This window comes from Pongo abelii, chromosome 3 (assembly GCF_028885655.2).
Source record: "Pongo abelii isolate AG06213 chromosome 3, NHGRI_mPonAbe1-v2.0_pri, whole genome shotgun sequence".
Taxonomy (NCBI): Eukaryota; Metazoa; Chordata; class Mammalia; order Primates; family Hominidae; genus Pongo; species Pongo abelii.
This window is the reverse complement of record NC_071988.2, coordinates 89,077,932-89,102,793: the sequence shown is the minus strand read 5'-3', so window position 1 is coordinate 89,102,793 and position 24,862 is coordinate 89,077,932. Positions and strand designations below refer to the sequence as shown.

Here is a 24,862-nt window from a genome sequence, read left to right as displayed (position 1 = left end):
TTCTCACTATTGCAGTAACAGAAGACAGAATAATGAGTAGCAGTAGCAAGATTACTGGAATAAAGAGGTGAGCAAATTAGAAAGTTATTGGGAAAATAGAATTAGTAGAACTTAGTTATTCATAAAATATGAGGGGACCAGGAAAGGAAGGAGTGTTTGATGACTTCCAAGTTTCTCATTTATGTGATTGGATTCTTCCTGAGTTAGGGAATTTTCTGTGGAACTTCCACATGGGGATGTGTGATTTCTATATAGTTATAGAAATCAGAAAAATAGTTTAGACTGGAGATAGAAACTTGTATTTCAATAGCATATGAGGCCATGTGGGTGAATGAGGTCCCTTTGAGAAAGTGAAACTTAAAGATGAGAGAAGTAGTTGCAGATCCAAGAAAGGGCACTATCTCAAACACCAGAGAGTAAAGAATTTTTAGAAGACAGTGATCAAAGTAATGCCTTAGCGATATCAGCTAAATAATAGAATGGCAGGAAACTTTTAAAGTTTTGTCATTGGAATAATATTGGAAATAGTTCTTATTCTGTTTTTTAATACAAATAATTTGTATTATGTCAATATCTTATTGAAAATTCTTATAATATTTTCCTTAACATTATGTTCTAAACCCATTTATCAATGGTTAGTTGACAGATGAGATCTTCTCAGCTACATATTTTGAGAATAGAGGGACGGAATAGAAGAAGGTAAAGAAGATTGATTAACAGGAGGAAGAAGAGCTAAAGACAAACCTGATCTACTATATTGTCTCACATGGTGCACTACTTGCCATTAAACCAAGGATGTGTGTTAGGTCTGTCTGTATTTAGTACTATCTGTACTTGGTAAGTTTCCCAGAAAACAGTTTTATAACATAGGCACCAATTATACCTCTGTCCCCAGCAATCATCTTGCAAATGCTTACTTTGGGATTTAAGGAATGAATAAGGGACTTTGTAACCCATGACTTACACAGGACAAGTGTCAAATGTTTGTTGGATTGAATTATATCTTTAACACTTCAAAACATATTTATTACTGAGCAGATTAACAGTTTCAGCTTTAAATTCAGAAGTCAGCAATTCAGATTTACATACCTGAACTTGATAACCTGAGACTTAACAAATTCTTCCCTTAATGGAGATTTATAAAATGCATTTTTCACCTGTTTGAAAAATATTCAAAACATATCAGCAAGAACAACTTTCTGAAATTCCACAAATTAATTCAAAGCTTTTTAGAAAATTAAAAAACAAAACAGAGCAAAAAACATTGACATTTCACAGTGAGTGGAACTTGAGGAAGCTTGAGGAATCTATTGTGGTTTTCTCAGTGATTTCAACTGAACTCTGTCTTAGGAATGATAGGAGTAGGGAACCGCAGTGGGGCCAGAAGTGACATCTGCTGTACTAATGCTCAGAAAGAGACCAAAGAAAATGAACATGCTGTTTCTTGAAAATTAAGAGTGAGAAATTTTACCCTGAAATAAGGACTTCTACTGCCCATAGACAAAGGAAATGAAATAATTCTGCCACATAATACTTGGATTATAGAAATGAGTGCATGACCATGTCAAATGCTTCCCAAACCTAGTGACAATGTTGTCAGGTATCCTGGCATAATGTACACCAAGTTCAGCACTCCAAGTGCTCTTAGAAAGGCCCAGGTGAACTGGGATACTTAGCCTAACACACCTATGAGTTTTACTCTACTAAAGTGAAAGAATCTGTTTTTGTAGAGACGTTAGTTATTATTCTAAATAAGAATTCTAGGCAACTTAAATTTTAATTAGGAGTTTATGTAAGGGAACACTTCAAAGGTTTGTTGTTTCCAGTATGTGGATATTTAGTAAACACTTACTACTTGCTGGTGATTAACAGAAGCAATGAGCCTTTTAATTCTTTCTTACATTTTATTAATTCTGAATTTTTTTACCTAAGCACAGTTCTTGCAATTATAAGACAAAGCTGAATAGCACAAGTCCTCTGAATAGGATGGCAGTATTCACAAGAAAATTTTTATTTAAGGGTTAATTTTTGTCAAGTAACTTCAAAACTATTATTAATTTTGAAGGCATTAAAGAGCCTTATGTATATTCCTTTAGATTTAAATCTGTCTGGATTTTATTTACTTAAATAAAATTTATTTGAATGAATGGCACAAAGAACAAGGGAAATAGTGGCATCTCTTCTTGACCTTTTTAATTCAATTTCATTTCCTTCATTTTGCGTATGTATTTAGCCTTAGAGAAGAGCCTGGTCAAATATTTCCCTGATTTGGTGTTTGCAAGTGCAAATGTAACCGGGATTCAACCACTATCTCAGCAAGGTAGCCAAATCCCCAGGCTTCTGTATACTGGGCGGTTTCCAGGGTCTCACTTCCATTCTTATTCAGGTTATTGGAACTGGAAGACAATTTGGAAATTATCTAATCTAATGCCTTAATTTTCATATACGGAACTTTGTCCAGAATGATAAACTAATATTCCAAGTGATGTATCATTAACTAGTAGATACCATTGGAGCTACATGTGCCTCCCAGCTCCTAGCTCAGTTTTCTTTCCATCACATTATACCACGAATTACCTCACAGGTTGCCAGAAAAAGTTAAATTATTCTTTAATTAATCTGATAATGATAAGAAGTTACCACTTAGGCCCTTGTTCTTTTGGCCCATGCTGCTAATTTTTCCAGTTTCTTAAATATTTAATTGATCCCTCAAGATAAATGTTGATGCGTTAAGGGTAGAGTTGCTTATCTGAGGATTTATATACCAAAAGCTAGTTGAAGGTTAAATATTTTTTAAAACTGGGTAGAATTGCATATCTGTGGATTTACTACAGATTTATATACCAAAAGCTGGTTGAAGGTTAGATATTTTTAAAAACTAACAGACTATTTAGGTATGTGCCTAAATAGTTTCAATCTTGGCAATCTTCTGCTCCAGGTCTCTTTTTTAGGAAGTCTAGGATACAACAAATATATTTTAAGCCACACTCACATTTCCAGAATCTCTGGACTCTGCTGATCAAGAGTATAGCACTAGCTAAGGAAAGGTGAATAAGAAGGACCTGACTGAATGGCTAAAGTTTCTTTGGTTCAACCCTGCAAGTCATACTGTGCTAAGTGATGTATTGTCCATTTTGTTTTATATTCCTTGGGTTAGGGCCTCTTTTCATTTTGCAGATACACAGGGATCCGTTAGTTGAATGGATCTTTTAGAAGCTAGGATGCTAAAAATATGGTAAAAAGTGACAGCAAATGCACTAAAATTGGATGACAAGTTGCTTACCATTGATTCAAGTCTCTGGCTCATTTCTGTAAAATTGTTAGAAGCCTCTCTGCCAAACTCAGCATATAGCTTGTCAGTTGTAAATGACAATGTGCTATAGTAATTGTAGGTCTTCTTTTGATCTACAAGGAAAGAAGCAAAACACTATCATAATTCTTATCAGATGTGTATAAAGCATCATTATATCCCTGCTTGGTGGTTGCTGGAAGACTAAAACAGGAAGGAATGCTCTTAGCACAGGTCATCATCATCATCCTGCCCCAGGCCTCATAGTTATCTCAGGATAAAAAACAACAACATTTATCATCATGTGATATAGAGTATAAAAGCTGTAAGAAATGCCTGGTGTTCCTGGAGTACTGTACAAGTAGCTCATTGGAACAGTGGGCTGATTATTCATGTGTTACTCATTCCTAAGTAAGCCACAAGAGACAGCAAGTCATGCCATCTGAGCATACAAACAGGGATGGATTCAGAAGCCTCCCAAGGGTCACTGCATTTTTATATTCCAAACGTAGATTTTCTTTTCCCTTCCATCAACTATACATCAATTCTGGCCACAAGAACTCTAGTTTGAGAAAATTTATTTTGGCTAAAAAGGAAGATGAGGTTAGGAATTAAAATGCAAGGGGTTCAGTAAATAGAAGTTTAGGGAGCTAAAGTTGCCACCTGGCATAACCTTCCGGGGACACTATTTAGTTTCACCTGGGTCCCTTGTCACTGCATGTATGTTTTTCCCACCAACCACAGGGGTTGGCTTGTCTGCTCCTTAGCCACTGTCTCTACATTCTGCATTCAATTTAAGCAACCCACATTTTTAACCTGCTGAAAAGTTAATGTCATATAACTTTTCCTCTACCCTCCAGTGCATAAAGCAAGCACACAGCCCTCAGAAAATTAATGTATTCATTCAACAAATATTAGTGCCAACCACTTTTCAGCAAGAGACACTGTGTCAAGCATTAGAAATACATTGGTGATCAAGACAGTTGTATATAGTTACTATAAGAAAGCAGAGTGTGGCTTATCCAGTCACAGTCTCTCTTCTCCTTTCTCTTCCTCCCTATTCTTTCCCTCTTCACTTAAACTGCAGAAGAAAAGGAAACTAACACTGAACACCAGTGTCCCCAGTACATTCACATATCTCATTTAATTTACAATAACTCCATGAAAAGGCACATTTAATAGACCACAGTCTTGGAAATGTAAATAACTTGCCCAAGCCCAGCAGGACATAGCCAAGACCAACTTCCAAAGTACCCACTTATTTCACATGCTGCTTCTTAGAGTAGGAAAAAAAGCCACTTATTGAAGCTAGAGGACAAGTCTTTTGTTGTATAAAAGTTATGCAAAAAACTACTGGTATATTTCAAAAAAAAAACACCCTGGCCATTCAGAGGATTTGGTGGGACAGAGAGGGAAGCAGCCATCAGACTCTGACAAGGGCTGGGGTGCGGTTGGTGATGAATAAAAGAGATGAATCGCAGGCAGGAGACACTGAAAGTTGGGTCGCCAGAGTACAAGAGACCTAAGTGAAGGACTTGGGAGGTTTTACTCTTCCTCCATCCCTCCTCACCTCCGTTTCTCTGAATGGCCAGGGTAACATGAAATTCAGGCAGGTACCTGGAAATATACATAACTTCAACTAAGATTTTAAATTTATTGAAATACTGGGAAATAACTCATAACTATCTCTGTAAACTACTGTTCTATTACATTTGTATTTTTTAACATCTGCCTCATGGTTAACTATAACTCTCTGTGGAGTTGTATCCATTCTTCTAGAATTCTGCTTCAAATTTTAATGTAAAAGTAAACTGCCTAGGGAGCCTGTTAAAATGCAGACTCTGGTACATGAGGTCTAAAGTTAGACTCAAGATTTTGCATTTCTAACAAGCTAGCAAGTGATGTTGATGCTTCTGGTAGCTAATCATACGTTAAATAGCAAGATTCTAGACAGAATAGCAAGATTCTAGACAGAATGGTAACAGACCCTTCTATACCCTCAAATTAGTTTTTTGACTTATTAGAGTGAATGATTTAAAATTGCCATTAGTACAGGTCAAAAATAGTCAAATATTGGCAATTTCATATGGTTTAACCAACTTAACAATTTATTATCTGTGCTCAATATTTTACTTTACTCTGTAGACTTAAGCAGGCCACTGTTAAAACATATTACCAGCTGCCATAAATATATGATATGAGTAGTTACTAAAATATGTTGGGAATATTAACAGATAAGTTAAAAATAAGGATAAACATGAGTTTGTTGGTAATTTTCTAGCAGGTTTGTGATTCTATAATCTGCAATGATGTTGCTTATAACAGATCCATCTTCTGACATCCAAATCACACAGAGGCAGAAATGCACCCCCAAAGGCCCCAGACACGAACTGTACACAGAATTCTACATTGTCCTGGGCTTTATGAAATGAGAACCAAAATGATGTTTTTCCAAATCTGATTTCCTTTATCTGTATCTGTCTATTTCTGTAACAGTTTTTTTTTGGTTTGGTTTGGTTTTGTTATTTTGGCATGTCAGCTTCTAAATATTCATCTGCCAAAACCACTCAGTTAGTTTACATCCCAAAACAGAAAGCAGGTCACAAATAGAAGGCAGTAACACACATCACAACAATCACTGTTTATTCAGGTGTACTGTGTGGGCAGTAGAAGCTGTGTGTTCAGTATTACTCAGTTGATCATCCAAACAACAGGATTCAGGAACAGGTTACTGAAAAAATTCTTGCCAAGTTTTCACTGTATACATATGAGTAAGATTTATGAATCTTATAAAACTTGGCTTGGGAAGAGGCAAATGAGAAGTAGAAAGGGACATTTTCTCTCACTGAGGTGATTAGCCCCTAGTGTTACTAGGAATTTCTTGTGAAGTCAGACAAGCCGAAGTATGGCCCAAGAAAATATTGTAGGTGTGATTCATTTGATATTATCATTCAGTATTTAATAAATATTTATAAAGCACCTAACATGTGCCAAGATTCTGATAAATTCTAGACACACAAAAGTGTGTAAAACAGTCCTACGCATCCATGGGGACGAATAATGATGCTTACAACAAAGTAGGACTCAATATTCTCAGCAGAACTGTAGAACTATAAAGTTATTCCAGCAATTCATTTTTATTTAAAGTATGCTCCAGTCCCAGCACAGTGGCTTATGCCTGTAATCCCAACACTTTGGGAGGCCAAGGCAGGCAGATCATTTGAGGTCAGAAGTTTGAGACCAGCCTGACAAACATGGTGAAACCCTGTCTCTGCTAAAAATAGAAAAAATTAGCCAGGTGTGGTGGCACACGCCTGTAATCTCAGCTACTCAAGAGGCTGAGGCACAAAAATCACTTGAACCCAGGAGGCAGGGGTTGCAGTGAGCCGAGATCAAGCCACTGCACTCCAGCCTGGGAACAGACCAAGACTCCGTCTCAAAAAGTAAAAAAAAAAATAAAGTATGCTACAGAAAAATCTGTTATTAATATGCAGATACTCCAAATTAAAAGACCTGCCTGTATGCAAATTCTACCAAAAAAAATCTTTGTTTTAAATATTTTTTTAAACTACCCAGAAATGATCCACCTTGCTTTGGAAATTGAGATTACACTTGCGTGGATAGCAGAGGAAGATAACCAGGTTACAGAGTACTCTTTCTCGTTACTGGAAAGCAATTTCAACAAGGTCCCAATTAAATTAGAGTCAAGTTATTAGCTTCTATGGTTACGGTGCCTTGAACATCCAAGTATAATCTAGTAACAGAGGAAGATATTAAACTAACAGGTCATGGTTGAGTCAAGTAATTAAAACCCTAGGCAGAGTAGGAGGAAACTTCAGAAGGGTTGTTACATCCCAGAAGAACAGTTCTGAAGTACCCTGGAGACCTTTCTAATAACATAGCAACTAACAGTTCATCTAGCAATGAGGTACCTGATAACCGCAGGGTGAACGTCTTTATAATTAGCTTTCTTGGCATACCTATCCTCTTTAATCACCTACAATATATCCTAAGATGAGATTTCAATAACAGAAATAGGCACTTACTCAACAATACCTCATTATGACTATTTTTGTAACTTACTGGTACAGAATAGAGCCTACTTCTTTATGACTCCAGATTGTGTCATTGATTTATTGGGATGTCAGGATTTCAACGAGTTGGATTTTTTTTTATTATTATTTTTGAGACCGAGTATCTCTCTCTTGCCCAGGCTGGACTGCAGTGGCATGATCTCGGCTCACTGAAATCTCCACCTCCTGGGTTCAAGTGATTCTTCTGCCTCAGCCTCCCCAGGAACTGAGACTACAGGTGTACACCATCACACCTGGCTATGTTTGTTTTTTTTTTTTTTTTTAAAGTAGAGACGGGGTTTCACCATGTTGGCCAGCCTGGTCTCAAACTCCTGACCTCAAGTGATCCACCCGCCTCAGCCTCCCAAAGTGCTGAGATTACAGGCGTGAGCCACTGCACCCGGTCAGAATTATTTTAAATCAAGATGCTTGCCCTGTGACCTCAAACAACTCAAGACATTGGTTCTAGCTATCCTGTAGTTTTCCCTTGATTAATATTCACTTATTGCGTATTAAGGAAGATGCAGATAAGCATGCTGTTCCCAGCAGAAAGCATCACTACATCAAAGATAGAAAAAAGAATCCTCCTTGACTTATGAGGACTAAATAAGAGACAAAGCAGGTAAAGATTCCTTTGTACAGGCTATGTAAATGAATCGTAGTAATGAATGAATAAGCCTGAGGCAAATCAAAACAGCAAGGTATGAGGAAATATTTGGGGTAAATCACATGATGCCAAGGCAGCTTATACTTACTATATCTCACATAATGAACAGTGAGTCCAATGCACACTGCCAGGACAATCAGGGATATGAAGATGACGAGGCCGATAACCCAGGGTTCCCAACAGACTCTTTTCCTAGCCCTCACCACATCTGGCCTAAGGAAGAAAGTAAATAGATAGATTATTTCAGAGCATGCAACACATCCACTCATTAGACAAAACAGATATTTGGGGGGAATAAAGGACATTCAGTTGAAGGGTCATGTACTGTCTGGGATTAGAACACACCCTGGTTCCAGGCTACTGAGGCCAATCCTGACTCTGACTCCTGTTGCTAGGCAAGTAGTTTGACTTTTCTGTGCTTCGGTTTCCTCATCCGTAAAAGGAAGATGATAATGATAGTACCTATTTCATATGATTATTGTGAGGATTAAATGAAGTACTACATATAAAGTGCCTGTAACAATGCCTGACATGTAGAAAGTGCAATATTAAATGTTAGCTATCACTTGTAGAGCCAGCCATGTACTTGATATAGAGTTAGACACTGCAGGAGCTTAAAAATATTTTAAGCCTTTTCTCTAGCACTGTAGAATCTTAAATAGCCTTTGAAATGTATTACAGCTTGAAGCATACCAGGTTTCAGATAGAGTTGCTAATTCTGTTCTTCTAATTTTCTGATCTATTTCCACACCAAACTTTGAGGATACATAGAAGAAACAACCAGAGGCCCCTTCCTAAAGAACCTGAGGTTTTGAGCTAATATTTACCTTTAAGCTTTAATGATGCTACAGGAGGCCAGGCACGGTGGCTCACGCCTGTAATCCCAGCACTTTGGGAGGCCCAGGTGGGTGGATCACGAACGAGGTCAGGAGATCGAGACCATCCTGGCTAACATGGTGAAACCCCGTCTCTACTAAAAACACAAAAAAATTAGCCGGGCATGGTGGCAGGCGCCTGTACTCCCAGCTACTCGGGAGGCTGAGGCAGGAGAATGGCGTGAACCTGGGAGGCGGAGCTTGCAGTGAGCTGAGATCAGGCCACTGCACTCCAGCCTGGGCGACACAGCGAGACTCCGTCTCAAAAAAAAATAAAAAATAAATAAAAAATGCTACAGGAAATTCTTTTTGCATGAGATTCCCTCAACTTCTTCTATTTGTTCTGCCTTCAAAAATACATGTTACTGAAAAACATTGATCCACATGATTTTTGTTTGATTGGTAAAGTTGCTGTCCCATTGGGTTATAATATTTGGTAAGCAAACTCTAAAGCCAGAAATGTGAAATAATAAGTCAGAGATGACTAAGGAGTTTGAATATGATACTCTTATTTTAGATTTCTTGAGATATTTACCATGCCAGTGTGTGCTATGCTTTTTTTTTTTTTTTCTAGAGTGCTGTCTGCTACATGAGGACTTGAGGAAAACATGGTATTCTCCTGGAGGAGTACTGGGTGTTGAATCAGAATAAGGAGAATTCTAAGTGCAGCCCTTTCATTAACAGATCCGTGACTTGGACAAATCATTTAAACTCTGAGCTCAATTTCTCCATATATCAGTAAGGGGCGGGATAACCATTCCTTCTAAAGCACTTTGGGACCTAAAATTAGATCATGAATGTGTAAACAGCAAACCATTTCACAATAAATGCTTTTTGTTTACAGAAATCAAGAACACTCTGTTTCCTGATGATATAGGATCAGGAAGTGATGATATTATCAGGTTGGCCCCTGTCACACCATCATTACATCCTGGCTCTGGCCGGACACAAAATAAAGAGCATTGGCATAGAAGTCAATGGTGTTATCATCTCTATACAATCCTGTCCCTGGGAAAGGCACTGAGATGTAGTGGAAGCCTCCAGGGACTCTGCTTGTTCTCCTGCCTTGTTCCTGTGATTTTTCCACGGGGCCATAACCAGGGAAGCTTTTATCTTACTCTCCCCAACCTTTCCCCAGTTTTCCCTTGAGTAGAATTCCAAACACCTGTTCCTAGAATGGCAATTACTGCAATATAAAAAGTCTTCTCCACAATGAGATTATGTTTTATGTGCAACTGAGCCTAAGAAACCCCCAAAACTGACTCTTGTTCCTTCATCCCTGAATGCTTGCTATTAATCTGTTACAGAAGAAAGGAGATGGGTATAACAGACGTAAGCAAAACTTTGGGGGGAATATGGGGAGAGAAGGGTTTCTCAACTAATACCAAAAATGTCAGATGAAGAAAATGAATGTGTGCTTGTAGAAAACATGAAATTATGAAAAGTGTATGATTGTTATATAGAATTGTGAAATATTAGACACGTTCTATTTGTTCTACAGTAAGTTTTAATCAAGACAAAAATGTAAACAATGCAGCCATTCTATTGATGAGGTAGGTTTCATGTATTGATATTAAAAAGGTTAATGATAAGTTTTAATTTTAAAAAGTTATAGAATAATATGCATTCCATGTTTCGGTTTTCATAAATAATAAAACTATATGTGTGTGTGCATAACAAAATATATAGAAGACACAACAAACATTTATTAGTAAGAAGCCAAATAACAAATAAGCGAGAAATTTTAATTTTAATTTATGGTTTTGTTTGTTTTATGGTGGATTTTTTAAGAACAACATTATGGCTTTTGAATTAAAAAAAAGAGAGAGAGAGACATAGGACATTCTTAAAATATGAAAAAAAACTAAGGAAGATTATATATGTATTTTCATGGAATTTACATCACTGCAGTGTCCAAGGTACCGCTGTGATTCTTCTTCTGACCCCTACCTTCCCACATTACTCACAACTATTTTAGTGACATGCTCTCCTGGGTGGCTAGAAGAAGATAAAAGGGATAACATGGGACAAAGAAAAGAGAGAATCCAGTCAAAAATACTTTGAATAAACAATTAAGAGATTATATTTATGAGCCCTGCCACCAACTCATTTATTATATAGTCTTGTATGCACAGATTCAATTATCTGTGTTAATTTCTCCATATGAAAAACAAGGATAATAAGTCCAGACCCCTCCTAACCTAATGAGCTAGGTAGAGATAAAAATGATAAGGTGGTTTGGTACTTTGAGCTCCCAAGTGGAAAAATCATTGTACAAATAACAAGGATAATTATCATCATCATTATTTTAATTATTAGTAATAGTGGTAATGACCACATTACTAAGATGTTTGTCATTTGAAACATTATTTGTTTTTTTCCCAGTCTGTGTAGCATTGTTTTTCAAACTGATTCACCCTGTTTTTTTAGCTTTTTTGAGATATAATTGACCCTATTTCTTAATTATTTTTTATTTTCTCAGTAAGTGATTCAATACTGAATTCCTCCAAATTAGATGTGAAAAAAGTATGCTCAAAGAAAGTAGTAAAGTGAAGGAATAAATTTATTTTACATATCAGCAGACGTTTGTATAATTAACCTTCTCCTGAACATACATAAACACTTGTCCAGTCATTATTTTCATCTATCAAAACTTATGTGCACCTATTCATGTAAAATCACCTTCAGATAGACTGATTGAATTCTAACATCTTTAGTAATATCAAATTGCTTTCTTTATATGATTTTCTTTTCAATCTGGAGACATGTATAATTAGTGGCAAGTCAAGTGAATGTAACAGTTAAAGTATGCTTATGTTTTTTTAGCCCCAAATTGCCAGAAAACAAGCAATATGTTTAGAGCTGCATTATTATTGTCACTTATTAATGTGTCATTTTTAGAATAGTGCTAAAAAAGAAAAGCAGCAGCAACAGCAAAAAGACAAGGGGAAAAAGGTACTAGTGCAAATAAAGCTAATGGCAAGCACTGGAAAATGACAAGTCAAGGCTCAGTGTTTCAAAGAAAAATTTACAGAAGAAGCCTCTTCACAGCAATACCACCAATCAATAGTTGGTCTTTTAAAAAAAAAGAAAAATTATACTTTAAGTTCTGGGGTACATGGGCAGAATGTGCAGGTGTGTTACATAGGTATACACATGCCATGGTGGTTTGCTGCACCCATCAACCCATCATCTACATTAGGTATTTCTCCTAATGCTATCCCTCCCCTAGTCCCCCACCCACTGACAGGCCCCAGTGTATGATGTTCTGCTCCCTGTGTCCATGTGTTCTCATTGTTTAACTCCCACTTATGAGCGAAAACATGCAGTATTTGGTTTTCTGTTCCTGTGTTAGTTTGCTGAGAATGATGGTTTCCAGCTTCATCCGTGTCCCTGCAAAGAACATGAACTCATCCTCTTTTATGGCTGCATAGTATTCCATGGTGTATATGTGCCACGTTTTCTTTTTCCCGTCTATCATTAAGAAGAAATGAGATACGTATAACAGACATCATTGATGGGCATTTGGGTTGGTTCCAAGTCTTTGCCACAATAAACATACGTGTGCATGTGTCTTTATACTAGCATGATTTATAATCCTTTGAGTATATATCCAGCAATGGGATCACTGGGTCAAATAGTATTTCTGGTTCTAGATCCTTGAGGAATCGCCACACTGTCTTCCACAATGGTTGAACTAATTTACACTCCCACCAACAGTGTAAAAGCGTTCCTATTTCTCCACATCCTCTCCAGCATCTGTTGTTTCCTGACTTTTTAATGATCACCATTCTAACTGGCATGAGATGGTATCTCATTGTGGTTTTGATTTGCATTTCTCTGATGACCAGTGATGATGAGCTTTTCTTCGTGTTTGTTGGCTGCATAAATGTCTTCTTTTGAGAAGTGTCTGTTCATATCCTTTGCCTACTTTTTTATGGGGTTGCTTTTTTCTTGTAAATTTAAGTTCTTTGCAGATTCGGAGTATCAGCCCTTTGTCAGATAAATAGATTGCAAAAATTTTCTCCCATTCTCTAGGTTGCCTGTTCACTCTGATGATAGTTTCTTTTGTTGTGTAGAGGCTCTTTAGTTTAATTAGATCCCATTTGTCAATTTCAGCTTTTGTTGCCATTGCTTTTGGTGTTTTAGTCATGAAGTCTTTGCCCATGCCTATGTCCTGAATGGTATTGCCTAGGTTTTGTTCTAGAGTTTTTATGGTTTTAGGTCTTACATTTAAGTTTAATCCATCTTGAGTTAATTTTTGTCTAAGGTGTAAGGAAGAGGTCCACTTTCAGTTTTCTGCATATGACCAGCCAATTTTCTCAACACCGTTGATTAAATAGGGAATCCTTTCCTCATTGCTTGTTTTTGTCAGGTTTGTCAAAGATCAGATGGTTGCAGATGTGTGGCATTATTTTTGAGGCCTCTGTTCTGTTCCATTGGTCTATATATTTGTTTCGGCATATGTTACGTATTTGACAGTAGCTTAGCTCATAGGATTGTGCCTGCTTATCCTATCAACAAAAGTATTTGAGATGTGTTTTACTTTGTGAAAAGCCCAAACCAGCAAGCATTGGTGACATCATTAATCCTTCTCACACTTTCTAGAGCAAGACTATAAAAATATCCACAGTAGAAATAAAACAGAATATTATATATATGTGCATGGATTATATATTTTCATTGCAGTTTTTTTAAAAAAAAAGAAGAAATACAAGCAAATTACTCCATATAAAATTACAAATAACATATTTCTGTCCTACCCACTGGAAGATAAAACACATCTATAAGTATCTAATAGCATCAGCCAGGCCCTTGGGCTGAATTACAATGTTTGCATTCCCTACCATAATAATTACGGCTAGTTATCATAGAGAAGTTACAAAACCCAGAGTTTAACTATGTCTATTTAACCAACCATAAAACTTAAGTGACAGTATCTTTCCTCTACCTTGAAAAGGAGGTTGTGAAGATTGCATATGATATCAACAGACTTTGTTAGATAGGTGTACTACATAAATATTAGTGGCAACTCAACAGTAAGGAATGTCTCTGACCTCCACTGTGATTATCATCAAGGTCTTTATTAAGTTCCCAACTAAATATGGTACAGCACAGGTGACTACAAACCGATATTTAAGTTGACACTTGGCCTGATCTCTAGAAATTTGCAACTACATACAGATAGGTGGGTTGCAAAAAAATTAAAGATATTATTAAGTAATTAGTTATGGGTTTATAGACTTTAAGCTACTGAAGTTTGAATCCTACTAACATATTTGCTTTCTCTTCCTCAAACTCTTTTTAGTTCAAGATAATAAATTGGCATTACCTGAGCAACTTTATACACAACAATATCCCAGAGCAAAGTTAAGAAGGGATGCCACTGCAGCCAATCATAGGGAATTTTACACACTTCAAAGTGTGAAAGAAAAATAAGAATTAACAAGCAGTGTGCTGATATCACTGCAAGTGTATCAGAAGAAAAATGATTGAGAAACCTGAGCTAGAGACACGCTTGTGGCTGCTAATATATAGCTTGAGACTTTCAGAAACTTTTTAAAATTTTAGCTGTCTTCCTACCAAATCTTCCTCTTGACATTGTCTAGATGACTCCAAGAAAGTTTGCATGATACAATGGAAGTAGATCTAAACTGGAAAACCAGTAACCTATGTCTTAGTGTTAGTTCAAACAGATGAGAAATCTGAGAGCATACTCCACATCACATGAGTTCCAGCATCCCCTGAGCCCCAACTTGTATGATGTTGAGAGCTCTCCTTTTCTTCACATGTTAAAAAATCAGTGGAAATTTAAATTGATCTAAATGGTCTTCAATTTTAATCCAAGCTAATGTTCCATGCCTCACATAACACAAAAATGTTAAATATCCTAATTAAAATTCAGCATTTATTAAACAATCAGACTTCAGGTAATTTTTCAAATGCCTCATTTTTCTGCTGACTACAATGTCAGATAATTTGAAATAATTTGCAGTCAAACTAAGAGACTACAAGTTACTTGAAACGATCTAAGTATCATACCTGAGAAAGCCAGACTTTGAAAATCATACTTTACTACTTGCATTGAGAAGTTGGTTAAGGGGTACAAATGTACAGATAGAAGGAATAAGTTCTACTATTCAGTACAGTAGGGAAATTTTAGTTAGCAATATCTTGTTGTGCATTTCAAAATAGCTAGAAGAGAACTGTAATATTTCCAACACAAGATGGTCATAGACAACCCAGTTACCTTGATTTGATCATTACACATTGCATACAAGCATCAAAATATCACAGATACCCCCAAAATATGTATAACTACTATACACCAATTTTTTAAAATCTCTAGACCCTGATTAAAATGTGCCTGAATGTGACAGTTGGGCCACATGCTGACACCCTGCTGCATCCTCTGGCTTGCTCTTTCCTTAGAAAGCACTCTAAACCATACACCAAGAATTCTTTAGACAATCTAGAAATTTCTACATGTAACAAAATTCCATCTGAATTAATTCAGCAATGAAGAGAAATTGAAAAATGTATAGACCCTGTCAATGTTTAAATAATTCTTCCAAAATGAAAAGTGAGTTTTCTTGATTAAAGAATTTTCTGCCCCAGTTACTGACCTGAAATATATGTAAGAATTCAGTTTTAATTTTTGGATGGTACACAAAATTTATGAAATTTTTTATTATATACTCACCTTGACAATTACGTTCTAATATATTGGCATTTAATAATAACATAGTGAAATAAGCTCAGGTTCATATTAGAATAAAGTAGGATTTCTGTGCAAATTAATACCATAAAAATTATAAGAAATGCATTATTTTACCCAAAAGAACAAATACTTTTAGTTACCAATGTCCATGCGTTTAATTCATATCTATATACTGATGACTACCAAATCTATAACTGCAGCTCAGCTCACTTGCCTACACTTCAAAACTATATATCCACCAGCCTATGTTCATCACAATGGGCTATACCTCTTACCATTCAAGCTTAATACAGCTATACTAGAATCTCCTAGACGCCTATCCCAAATATTTATTCTTTTTTTCCTAATAACAGAAACCTTGATCTTTGGTTAGGCACACAGCCACCAGAAAAATCAAATAGTGCCCCTTGTCCATAAGAGTCAGCATATGAATACTTTCTTTCCAATGGAGTCTCTATTTTGTCGGCTGGAATCCTAATGTGCATTTCATAGTTAGAATACATATGTGCTAGTTGAAGCACAGATTGCCACAGTAGACCAGGATTTGGAAGACACATAATCAAGCTGGTAGGACAGCACAATAGTAGGAGCCTAGATTCCAAATTATTTTGTGAACCTCCCTATTAGTTCTTACCTGCCTATCTCCAGAATTGTTTCATATTAAACAGAATAAAATTCCATTTTATGTAATCCCCTGTTACACTGGGTTTCCTGTCACTCATAGCTAAATCCGATACTATTATAATATGCAAAACAGATTGTTGCAATCAAGGGAAATTGACAGTTTCACATAATGATCTTTGGGAAAAGAGGACATGAAGACACGTATTTACTAATTCTCTTGCAAATTCTGTATATGTGAAAGATGGTAAACTATTTTAACTTAATTTTCTCTAGCAGCATAGTTTTGAGATACAATTAATAATTATAATATTAATATATCAGAAGACCAAGTTTCTAGTCAAGAGCCTCCTTGTAACAAGCTCTATGACTTTAAGCAAATGGCTTCCATTTTCTTGTTTAGTGGATAAAGACTTGGGCTTAGGCATCAAACAGCTTGGGATTAGTCCTAACTGCCTGTTACTAGTTAGGTGCCTCTAGGAAAGTTGCTCACCCTCTCTAAATCTACATTTCCCCACTCACAAATGGAGATAATGATAGGACCTAACTCAGAAGATTCTTCTGAAGATTAAATAAAGTAACACAAGGCAGATGGCACCATGCCAGGCACACAGTAAATACACCACAAAAGTTGGCCATTGTCATTATTTCCTCTTTCATAATGAAAAATTAGTTTTAAGGTGGGTTGAAAAATCCACTCAGATGCCTCACATATGCCTAAGGGAATAAAAGACAGGAAGGTAGAGGAAGCTTGTAGCCTCTATCCCACTCCACCCACAGCAATTCTGCTCCAAACATCAAGGGTCTGCATTAAGCTTCCAGTGCAAAAAGGGATTCAACTAGTAAAGAAAACTTTAAAAAGCATTCATCTTCGGACCCATCCAATTCAGAGATTTGAGTCAGGCAGCTGCCAGTTGTCCTACAGTTTAGTACAAGAATTCAGTATCCTGTTTTTAAAAGGCCAAATATAGCTTTATTGTTGAATCAAATAATGTATCCCCAAATACCTAATAATGACTTGAATGTACTATATAATTAAAAGATTGGTTTGAAATATTTTTAAAGTGTTCATTTATTATCTTTGGTATTTTCTGAATTAGGAAAGTTGAAACACTAAGATAAAGTAATTTTTCGAAAGCCAAGGTAAGTTATCTGTGCTTCACCAAAGAAGCTCTTCTGATCCCAGAATCATGACCTGGCAGAAGCCAGGACTAGAAAGCACAGTGCTGATGTGAGAACAGGTGTGCTCAGATTCCAGCTCTACCAGTCACTTAGCAGAGATTTGGAAGTGTCAGTCTTCCTAATTTTTGGTTTCCCTAGCTGTAAAGTCATGGTAAGATTAAAATTATCTGATTCTCAGGTTTGTAAAGTACCAAATGAGAAAACATATGTTGAAATTATATATGTAGCATATTTACGTCAAATAATATTTTTATTTTTACGATATGTACCCTCCCTAAATTTTACTAACTGTGACCTGACAAAATTTAATGTGAAGTAACTAATTTTAAATGGGCCATATATTTTCATACAAGCTTAAATGGTAATAGTAATAAAAATAACAATAATATGTCTTGGGTCATGTAGTCACGGGTGTTAATTTAACTCTTCTGTTTGACTGTATTGACCTCAGTATACAGGTGAAGTGGGAGGACAGACTATATCTCTGTCTTGACTGACTCACCCATTCCTGTGGCCACATGCAAATTATCTCATCTTTGAGCATTTTCTTCCCTTCCTTTAGAGAATGCATACAGCAATGCTTCCTATCCACTGGCCTTAGAGGTCTACTTCAAAGATCATCCATAACAATGTTTCTTGAAAATGTAAATTTTTCATCTTTTAAGACAGTAAGTCAGTTAAATCAAAGTAGTAAAATAACCACTTAGGCAGACAAAGGAGACATAGCATTGTGATTAAGAGCATAGGCTTTGAAGTCAGATAGACCCTGGTTAACCATCAGTTCTGCCTTTTATTATTACCCCTGGGCAAAAAAAATTACCTGTCTAAGCCTCATTTTTCTCATCTGTAAAATGAGTGTGATAACATAACCATAGGTTGATATAAAGTTTAAATGCATATGATGTTTTAAGACAGTAGTTGGCAGATAGTACATGTGAAACTAAAGATAGCAATTATTATTTTGTCCTGCACTGACTCACAGTTCAACTTTAAACAAAGTGCTAAATCCCTCTGTGTCTGCTTTTGCAGCTTCAAAACAGAAATATCATCTGACATCTTCAGATAAAAGGTTGCAAAATAGAATTTAAATATGCCTGTATGGTACTTTGGATCCCCCCTAAGATTAGTTCTATCCCCCTAAGATTAGTTCTACCAATTTTTAGAATTACAATTCTAAAAATTGCCCTACCACACAGGCCATGTGTGTACATGGGAGAAGAAGGTTGGGCTTACAGGTTCTGGCATGACTCAGTGTTTCTGCAGCCCATTTTTCTTTCTCAACCTCTTAAAACCTTCCTTCTCTCTAATGCAGTCATTTTAAACCTATTAAAACCTGAAAATGTGAAAGTATTCTTCACAGTTCTTATCTATTATCTTCAATGAGAGCAGATCCAAAGGAGCGCACTTGAAGAACTTCTCTGTGCAGTTTCTCTAAACTCTAACCCTGATAGAGCCACAAAACAAGCCAGAGAACCCATTTCACCTCCTACCCTTCCAGAAGACCTGCTTCACGACTGTTCAATCTACCTTATTCACAAGCACTAAAACCATCAGGCATGCTTATAAATCTCAGTGCTAATATGGAAACACACGATACTGCTATTTTTCATATTTTTCTGGATTGTTTCTATTTATTTTCTCTTTAAGTTGAAGCAATGACATATTTTTGGAGGAAAGCAGACAACAATGACAGAACAACAAAGATTCATTTAGCAGACAGCTACTGCAGACCAGTGAATTAGTTCCATGAAATATTGCTCTAAGATAAACATGATTTTCACAATATAGCAAATGTAATCCTTTTTAGAAAACAGAGATGATGTAGTTAAAGTGCTATACTCTGATCACCTTTGAAACAGTGCAGAAAAGATAGATCACTGCTTATTTAGTTTAAATACAAAGTCGGTTGTATAAGGGCAGGCAGTGCGTTTTTAAAAATGTTTTTAAAACTTATAAATGAAAGTAAAATTGTACCTCCACACTTCTTTCCTCAGCATAAATGTGCATGATTTCATATTAGTCTTTACATCTTCTGGTTTTTTAAATCTATGCACCGACATTTTCTCCATGTGTGGATACGTGTGGGTTTATTTTCTATTTCTCTGTTGCCATCTATTTTCTCTGTAAACTTTCCAGAGATGCTACTTTTAGCTTCCTACACATGGTAGACAATATGTTATAGGGAAAAAAGTATAGATTTTAAAATCAGAAAGATCAGGGTTAGATTCTAGATTCAACACTTACTAACCGCCTAGACAGTCTGAGCCACAGGTACTTCATCTTTTAAAGGAATGAAAGCAATAACCACTTATCAAAACATTACCAAAATTTAATGAAATTGCATTTTATAAAATACACAATATATAGTAGGTGCTCAACAGATAGTTTTCTTCCACACAGGACTTAGTATGCAATGAGAACTCACTAGAAGTTGTTATATGGATCAGGGCTGATTCTAGTTGAAGGAGAAGTGTGAGCACATGTTAAATACTTATAACACAACCATATAGCCACTCTGGGCCTAAGCCTCAAAGGAGTGTCTCTTCAGTATCCCTACTGACTAATGTCACAGGGTAACACTGCTACATTAATTTTATACCAAGGTTTTTCCTGTAAACAAACAGATGTTTATGATCCAAATAAAGTCATCCTCCTTATCAGACACAAACTAACCAAAAAACATCTACGTTCTCCCCCCTCAGTTTCTCCTCCTTTCTGAAATTATCCTCTCTTTCTTAATCATCACCATGTTGCATAAATGAGTACTCTTCTCCCTTGAAGGGAAAGGTGACTGGGAAAGAGCACCTCCCATTAAGATGTAATTACATCAATTTAAATAAAACAAAGAACTACTTTTAACAACTGGTCTATTTCATTTATGGTTTAATTTCTTTCAGGCTTACATGTTTCTTTTTCTTTTTCTATGTCTTTACACTACTAGTGCTTGTCAAAATTTAGGGTAAATAAGAATTACATTGTGTAAATGTTTTAAATATGATTTCCATGTCTCAACCAGAGATTCATTAGAATTTCTGGGATGAGAGCTGGACTTTCCTATTTTTAATAAGCACTGTAATGCAGGGGTCTATAGACTACACTTTTAGAGACAGTGCTTACCCTATTAAGTAAAAATTAAAGTTGTCCATTTTGTCTCATTTGAATATTACTCATTTCACCTTCAGCCATCTCAATATGTGTGGATGTCGATGCCTATAAATTCAGTCTGCTTATTTTTACTTCTTCTCGGTGGTTGCTGATAAATATAGTTAGTATACACCCCTATGACCCATAAGTATATTTAATGGATACATTCTTCTCTTCCCAAATCCGTTTTTTATAAACTTATGCCTGATAAAGTTTTCTTTAACTTTCTGTTGTGTGTTTATAAAATTCATGTGTTGATCTCTTCATGCTCAAAGAATAGTCCAAAATGAGAGTTTGGAGAAAATGACAGTACAAGAAGAATAATGTTTACCCAGTTTAAATTTTTTCCTACCCTTAAATTCTAAAAAAAAAAAAAAAAAAAAAAAAAAAAAACCTGATTCTTATTCAGGTAGAGTCAGGGAGAAGGCTATCCGAAATCTGACTGAAAAGGAAGGAGCATGCTATTTAATAAAATTCCCCACCTGTTTCTTGTATTCTTTCTGAGTTAAAACCAATGACCTTAAAAAGAAATTGTCTACTTATATCCTAGGATTTCAATTATCCCTCTTCCTCAATAACACTCCTGTTGGCACATTTACGACAGCAAATGTGAATAATAAACTTAATCCTTTTTTGCTCTAGTACATGCTCTTAACATTTTATCTCATCTAAACCCACTCAAACATAGATGTGCTTCATGTTTTATACAATCTTCAGATCAGAAAGATGTTTTTGTTTGTTGGATGGTTGGTTTTGGTTTTTGGTTTTTTCCTTGAGAGATTACTTGCATCTATTCTGCAGCAGGATTTTTAAAAATAGGCACATCTTTTGCTTCAAATTAGAGACCACGCTCAGAAAAATTCACTCCAGTATTCCCACATTATCCTCCTCTACACATTTATAACCAAATTCCAAATTTCTGACATATACCATAGATAAGGCTTGGAATATATTTAGTATGTTAAGTTTATTGGAAGCTTTCTTGAAGCACTGTTTTCTATAGTAAAGTCAATGAGAAAAAGAGAATAGGATACAAAACCATCATTGGTTGTAAAGAAATACTTGCAAAAGGCAGGGAGCCTTGATAAGCCTGACAAAATTTTTAGTATCCGTAGCTTTTAGTTGCTTCGTGGATATGTACAGAAGAGTATTAAACTTCTAATAACAAGTATGTAGAACTTTCAATTGATGACAGAACCTGTTTTTCCATGTTAAATGAAGACCACAGATTTCATTCAAAGTTTAACATTTTCAAACTGTCTCAAAGTAAAAACTAATAAAAAATGATATGCCAATATGAGAATCAGAGAAAATAAATTTTAATCAGAAGATAAAATTATTTTCAAAGACAAAACTAGTACCACAAAACTTTGTTACTGATTAGTTTCTAACTTTGAAAGAAAACCTCAAAATGATCATGACTTATCTTTGGAGAAGTTGACTATGGCCAGGCATATCAGTGGATTTATTTTTTATCAGGCTATAATAATTTAGTCATATTATTTTCTTCAGTTGTTTCTGATTCTTTCAAAACATCTAGAATTTTTAAATTTTTAACTACTTACAGAAATAAACATGTTTTTTTCCGCATTATTTCAGACTTTTTTTCATGTACACCTTCTAAAATAAGTGTTTCTCAATAAGACAAAGCCCACGCTAAAAATATGTTATATCTTTCTTGAAACATATGGCCAAACTAACTAAAAGACAGCTGTCAAACACCATGTACCTTTACATTGTGTAGAAATCTTCTAAAAGTAAGCAGAAAAACACTGGGGGATACAACACAAGAGGACAGGAAACACTAATACAGAAAGAATAGAAATCTTTTTCTTGACATAATTTTACTTAAAATCTCAAAAATATGTTTCTATATTTAAAAAAATAATAAACTGTAGATCTACACATTCTTTGGTGTGGCTCATGCTGTTTTAAACTAAAAGTTACCTTAAGACTTCTAGAAAGAAAAAGGGAACTCACCGATACATCATTGCCAACCAGCAATGAAGAGTCCTGTGAAGGTTGAGATCTACATCCAAGTGTGGGAAACCAGCTCTATCAATGACTTTGTGGGCTGAATTAAAGTGAGGAAATAAGTCACTGATGATCTCAACAGAACCAGTCTGACGAGTCTTGGCTGGTGTAGTGGGGACTATATGTGACTAGCAGGACAAGGACAAATTTTACAGGGAGCAAGAGCAAAAAATAATTTATAAGCACTTCCTAGGAGTGGGAACTTAAAAACTATTGTTTTAAGATAATTTCTTTTAAGTATTAGTGTAAACTAGATTTTTTAGAAAAGTCAGATGTATAAATTTGGAAAGAAATTTTAAAACTATCTTGCTTGACCTTCTCTTGTTTCCAGAGAAGAAACTGAGGTTTAATTAAGTTAAATGACTTGGTCAAAAACCAAACAGTTATTAAATTGCCAAGCCAGGACTGACATTCATATTTTTTAAACTAGCCTGACACAATTTGCATTCGATTATGTACATAATAAAAGTTTCGCTTTGGTTTTAACTATGTTAGCCATTGAAAATACACTAGAGATTAGAAAAGCATTAATATTTTTAAATTATGTGGCATCATTCTTCTAGAAAAATCAATTAGTTTGCAAATGTCAACCCATACTTAAGACATTATATTTCTTTCATTGTAGTGGAGACAGGCATATCAACTCACACTGAGTCACTACTGTCTTATTTCTGGGATGTAAATTACATTTTTTTTAAATGTGTGCTCACATACTATGCAAACATCTGTGTGTTTGTGTTAGGTATAATCTCTAAATTGCTTTCCCTACTCCTTACAAAACAGAGTAGGTGTTTCTTCTCTGTGCTTTCATGGTATCATAATACTTACCTCATTATACTAGAAATTTTATTAATTGTATCTCAACTCCACAAGGTCATGAATTCTTAACAGACTGAAACCCTCTTCCTAGCATATTCAGGCTCTCAAAAATATGCATAAAAAGAATGAGTAGAGGGCGGGTTGCAAGGAAAGGAGGAGAAAAAGAGGGGGTATAACCCATCCTAAAAATCACCTTAAAAAATATTGTTTAATTTCATTACATATGCATTTAGCCAACACTCACCTAAACAGATGCAGGAGTTGGAATTTATATAATGTGTGGGATCAGACTGCCAAGAATTGGAATCACTCACTAGCAGTAACCCAAGAAACCTCTGTGCTGAGGCATACTGTGCTAGGGGCTAGCAAAATATATCCTTTCTATTCTGGTCACTAGATCACTTACCCTGATGAATAGCATGGATATTTATTTACTTAAAGTCATTCAATATATAGTATTGGGTTTCTGTATACTCATTTAAAAATTACACTTTAGCCAAAAATAAAGAAGCAACAATAACAGTAAAAACTTCTGGGTTATGAGATTAAGCTGTTCTTATACAGCCTTTAACAAAGTGAAATCTCTGCCAATGAAATGTTAATATGGTTTAATAATACTATGTTCTATTTTATACTCACATTTTATGAAAATATTGATAGTACTTTTGTTTTCAAAGGAAAACAGATTCCCTCTCAGTGTAACTTTGGGCCAAGACTTGCCAGACTTGTTTTAACAAAATCTCAAGACATTTGTTTCTTTCACAAAATCAAGATTTCAAATTCAAATAAATTCTTTATATAGCCCTATGGACCTGTATACTTAGGGCAGTATATAACCTAGAATTGTAGATGCAGAAAATGAGAGGGCTGTCATGAATTTTTTTAAAACTCTGTGAGTATAAGCTACAATTTGTAGAAAATTAAGAGATTAAGCATATGTAAATAAAGGATAAGTGAATGTCAGACTAAAGATATTAAAAATATGTCTTCCTTGCTACATTAATGGCCTTTGTTCAGTCTGCTCAATGGGCAATGCAGTGTATATTATCAAATTTTATGATATATCTTACACTTTAGTAGAAATTTGAATGGCAAGGAAAGAAGAAGGAATGAAACATTAGAGTCATAATTTTGTCTTCCAAAAGTTCGAAAAAGCAAAAGTTTGTCTTTCATTCAAATTTTCGTTGGCAGTTTTTTCTAAAACCATAAATTTTATTCTGCAATACTTTTTTCCTAAACTACAGTGTGAAGAAAATGTTTTCAAAGAGTTACTCTTCTTTTTGTGTGTTGGTCTGTGTTCCCTGTGCCATTCTGTGCAATGTCAAGCACAGTCAGGAGAGATATATTTGTGGACTTGAGTCTCTTAGAAATCCACAGTAGATATCTTACATTGCATAATAAGTAAAATAGCAATGTGACCACAGACATTTTTATCAC

At 35.4% G+C, this 24,862-nt stretch overlaps 1 protein-coding gene across 1 annotated transcript in view; it reads right to left on the bottom strand.

Moving 5' to 3' along the window:
- The window catches only part of LOC100460967 (transmembrane serine protease 11E), a 50,267-nt gene extending 27,654 nt beyond the window's left edge, over nucleotides 1-22,613 (bottom strand). Inside the window, exons 1-4 of the mRNA XM_002814735.4 lie at nucleotides 22,553-22,613; nucleotides 8,118-8,242; nucleotides 3,284-3,405; nucleotides 1,090-1,157 (exon numbers count right to left, since the gene is read on the bottom strand). Coding sequence (XP_002814781.2) covers nucleotides 1,090-1,157; nucleotides 3,284-3,405; nucleotides 8,118-8,242; nucleotides 22,553-22,563 — 326 coding nt within the window. The 5' untranslated portion in view covers nucleotides 22,564-22,613. The remainder of the gene's footprint in view (nucleotides 1-1,089; nucleotides 1,158-3,283; nucleotides 3,406-8,117; nucleotides 8,243-22,552) is intronic.
- Nucleotides 22,614-24,862: the final 2,249 nt, after the last annotated feature.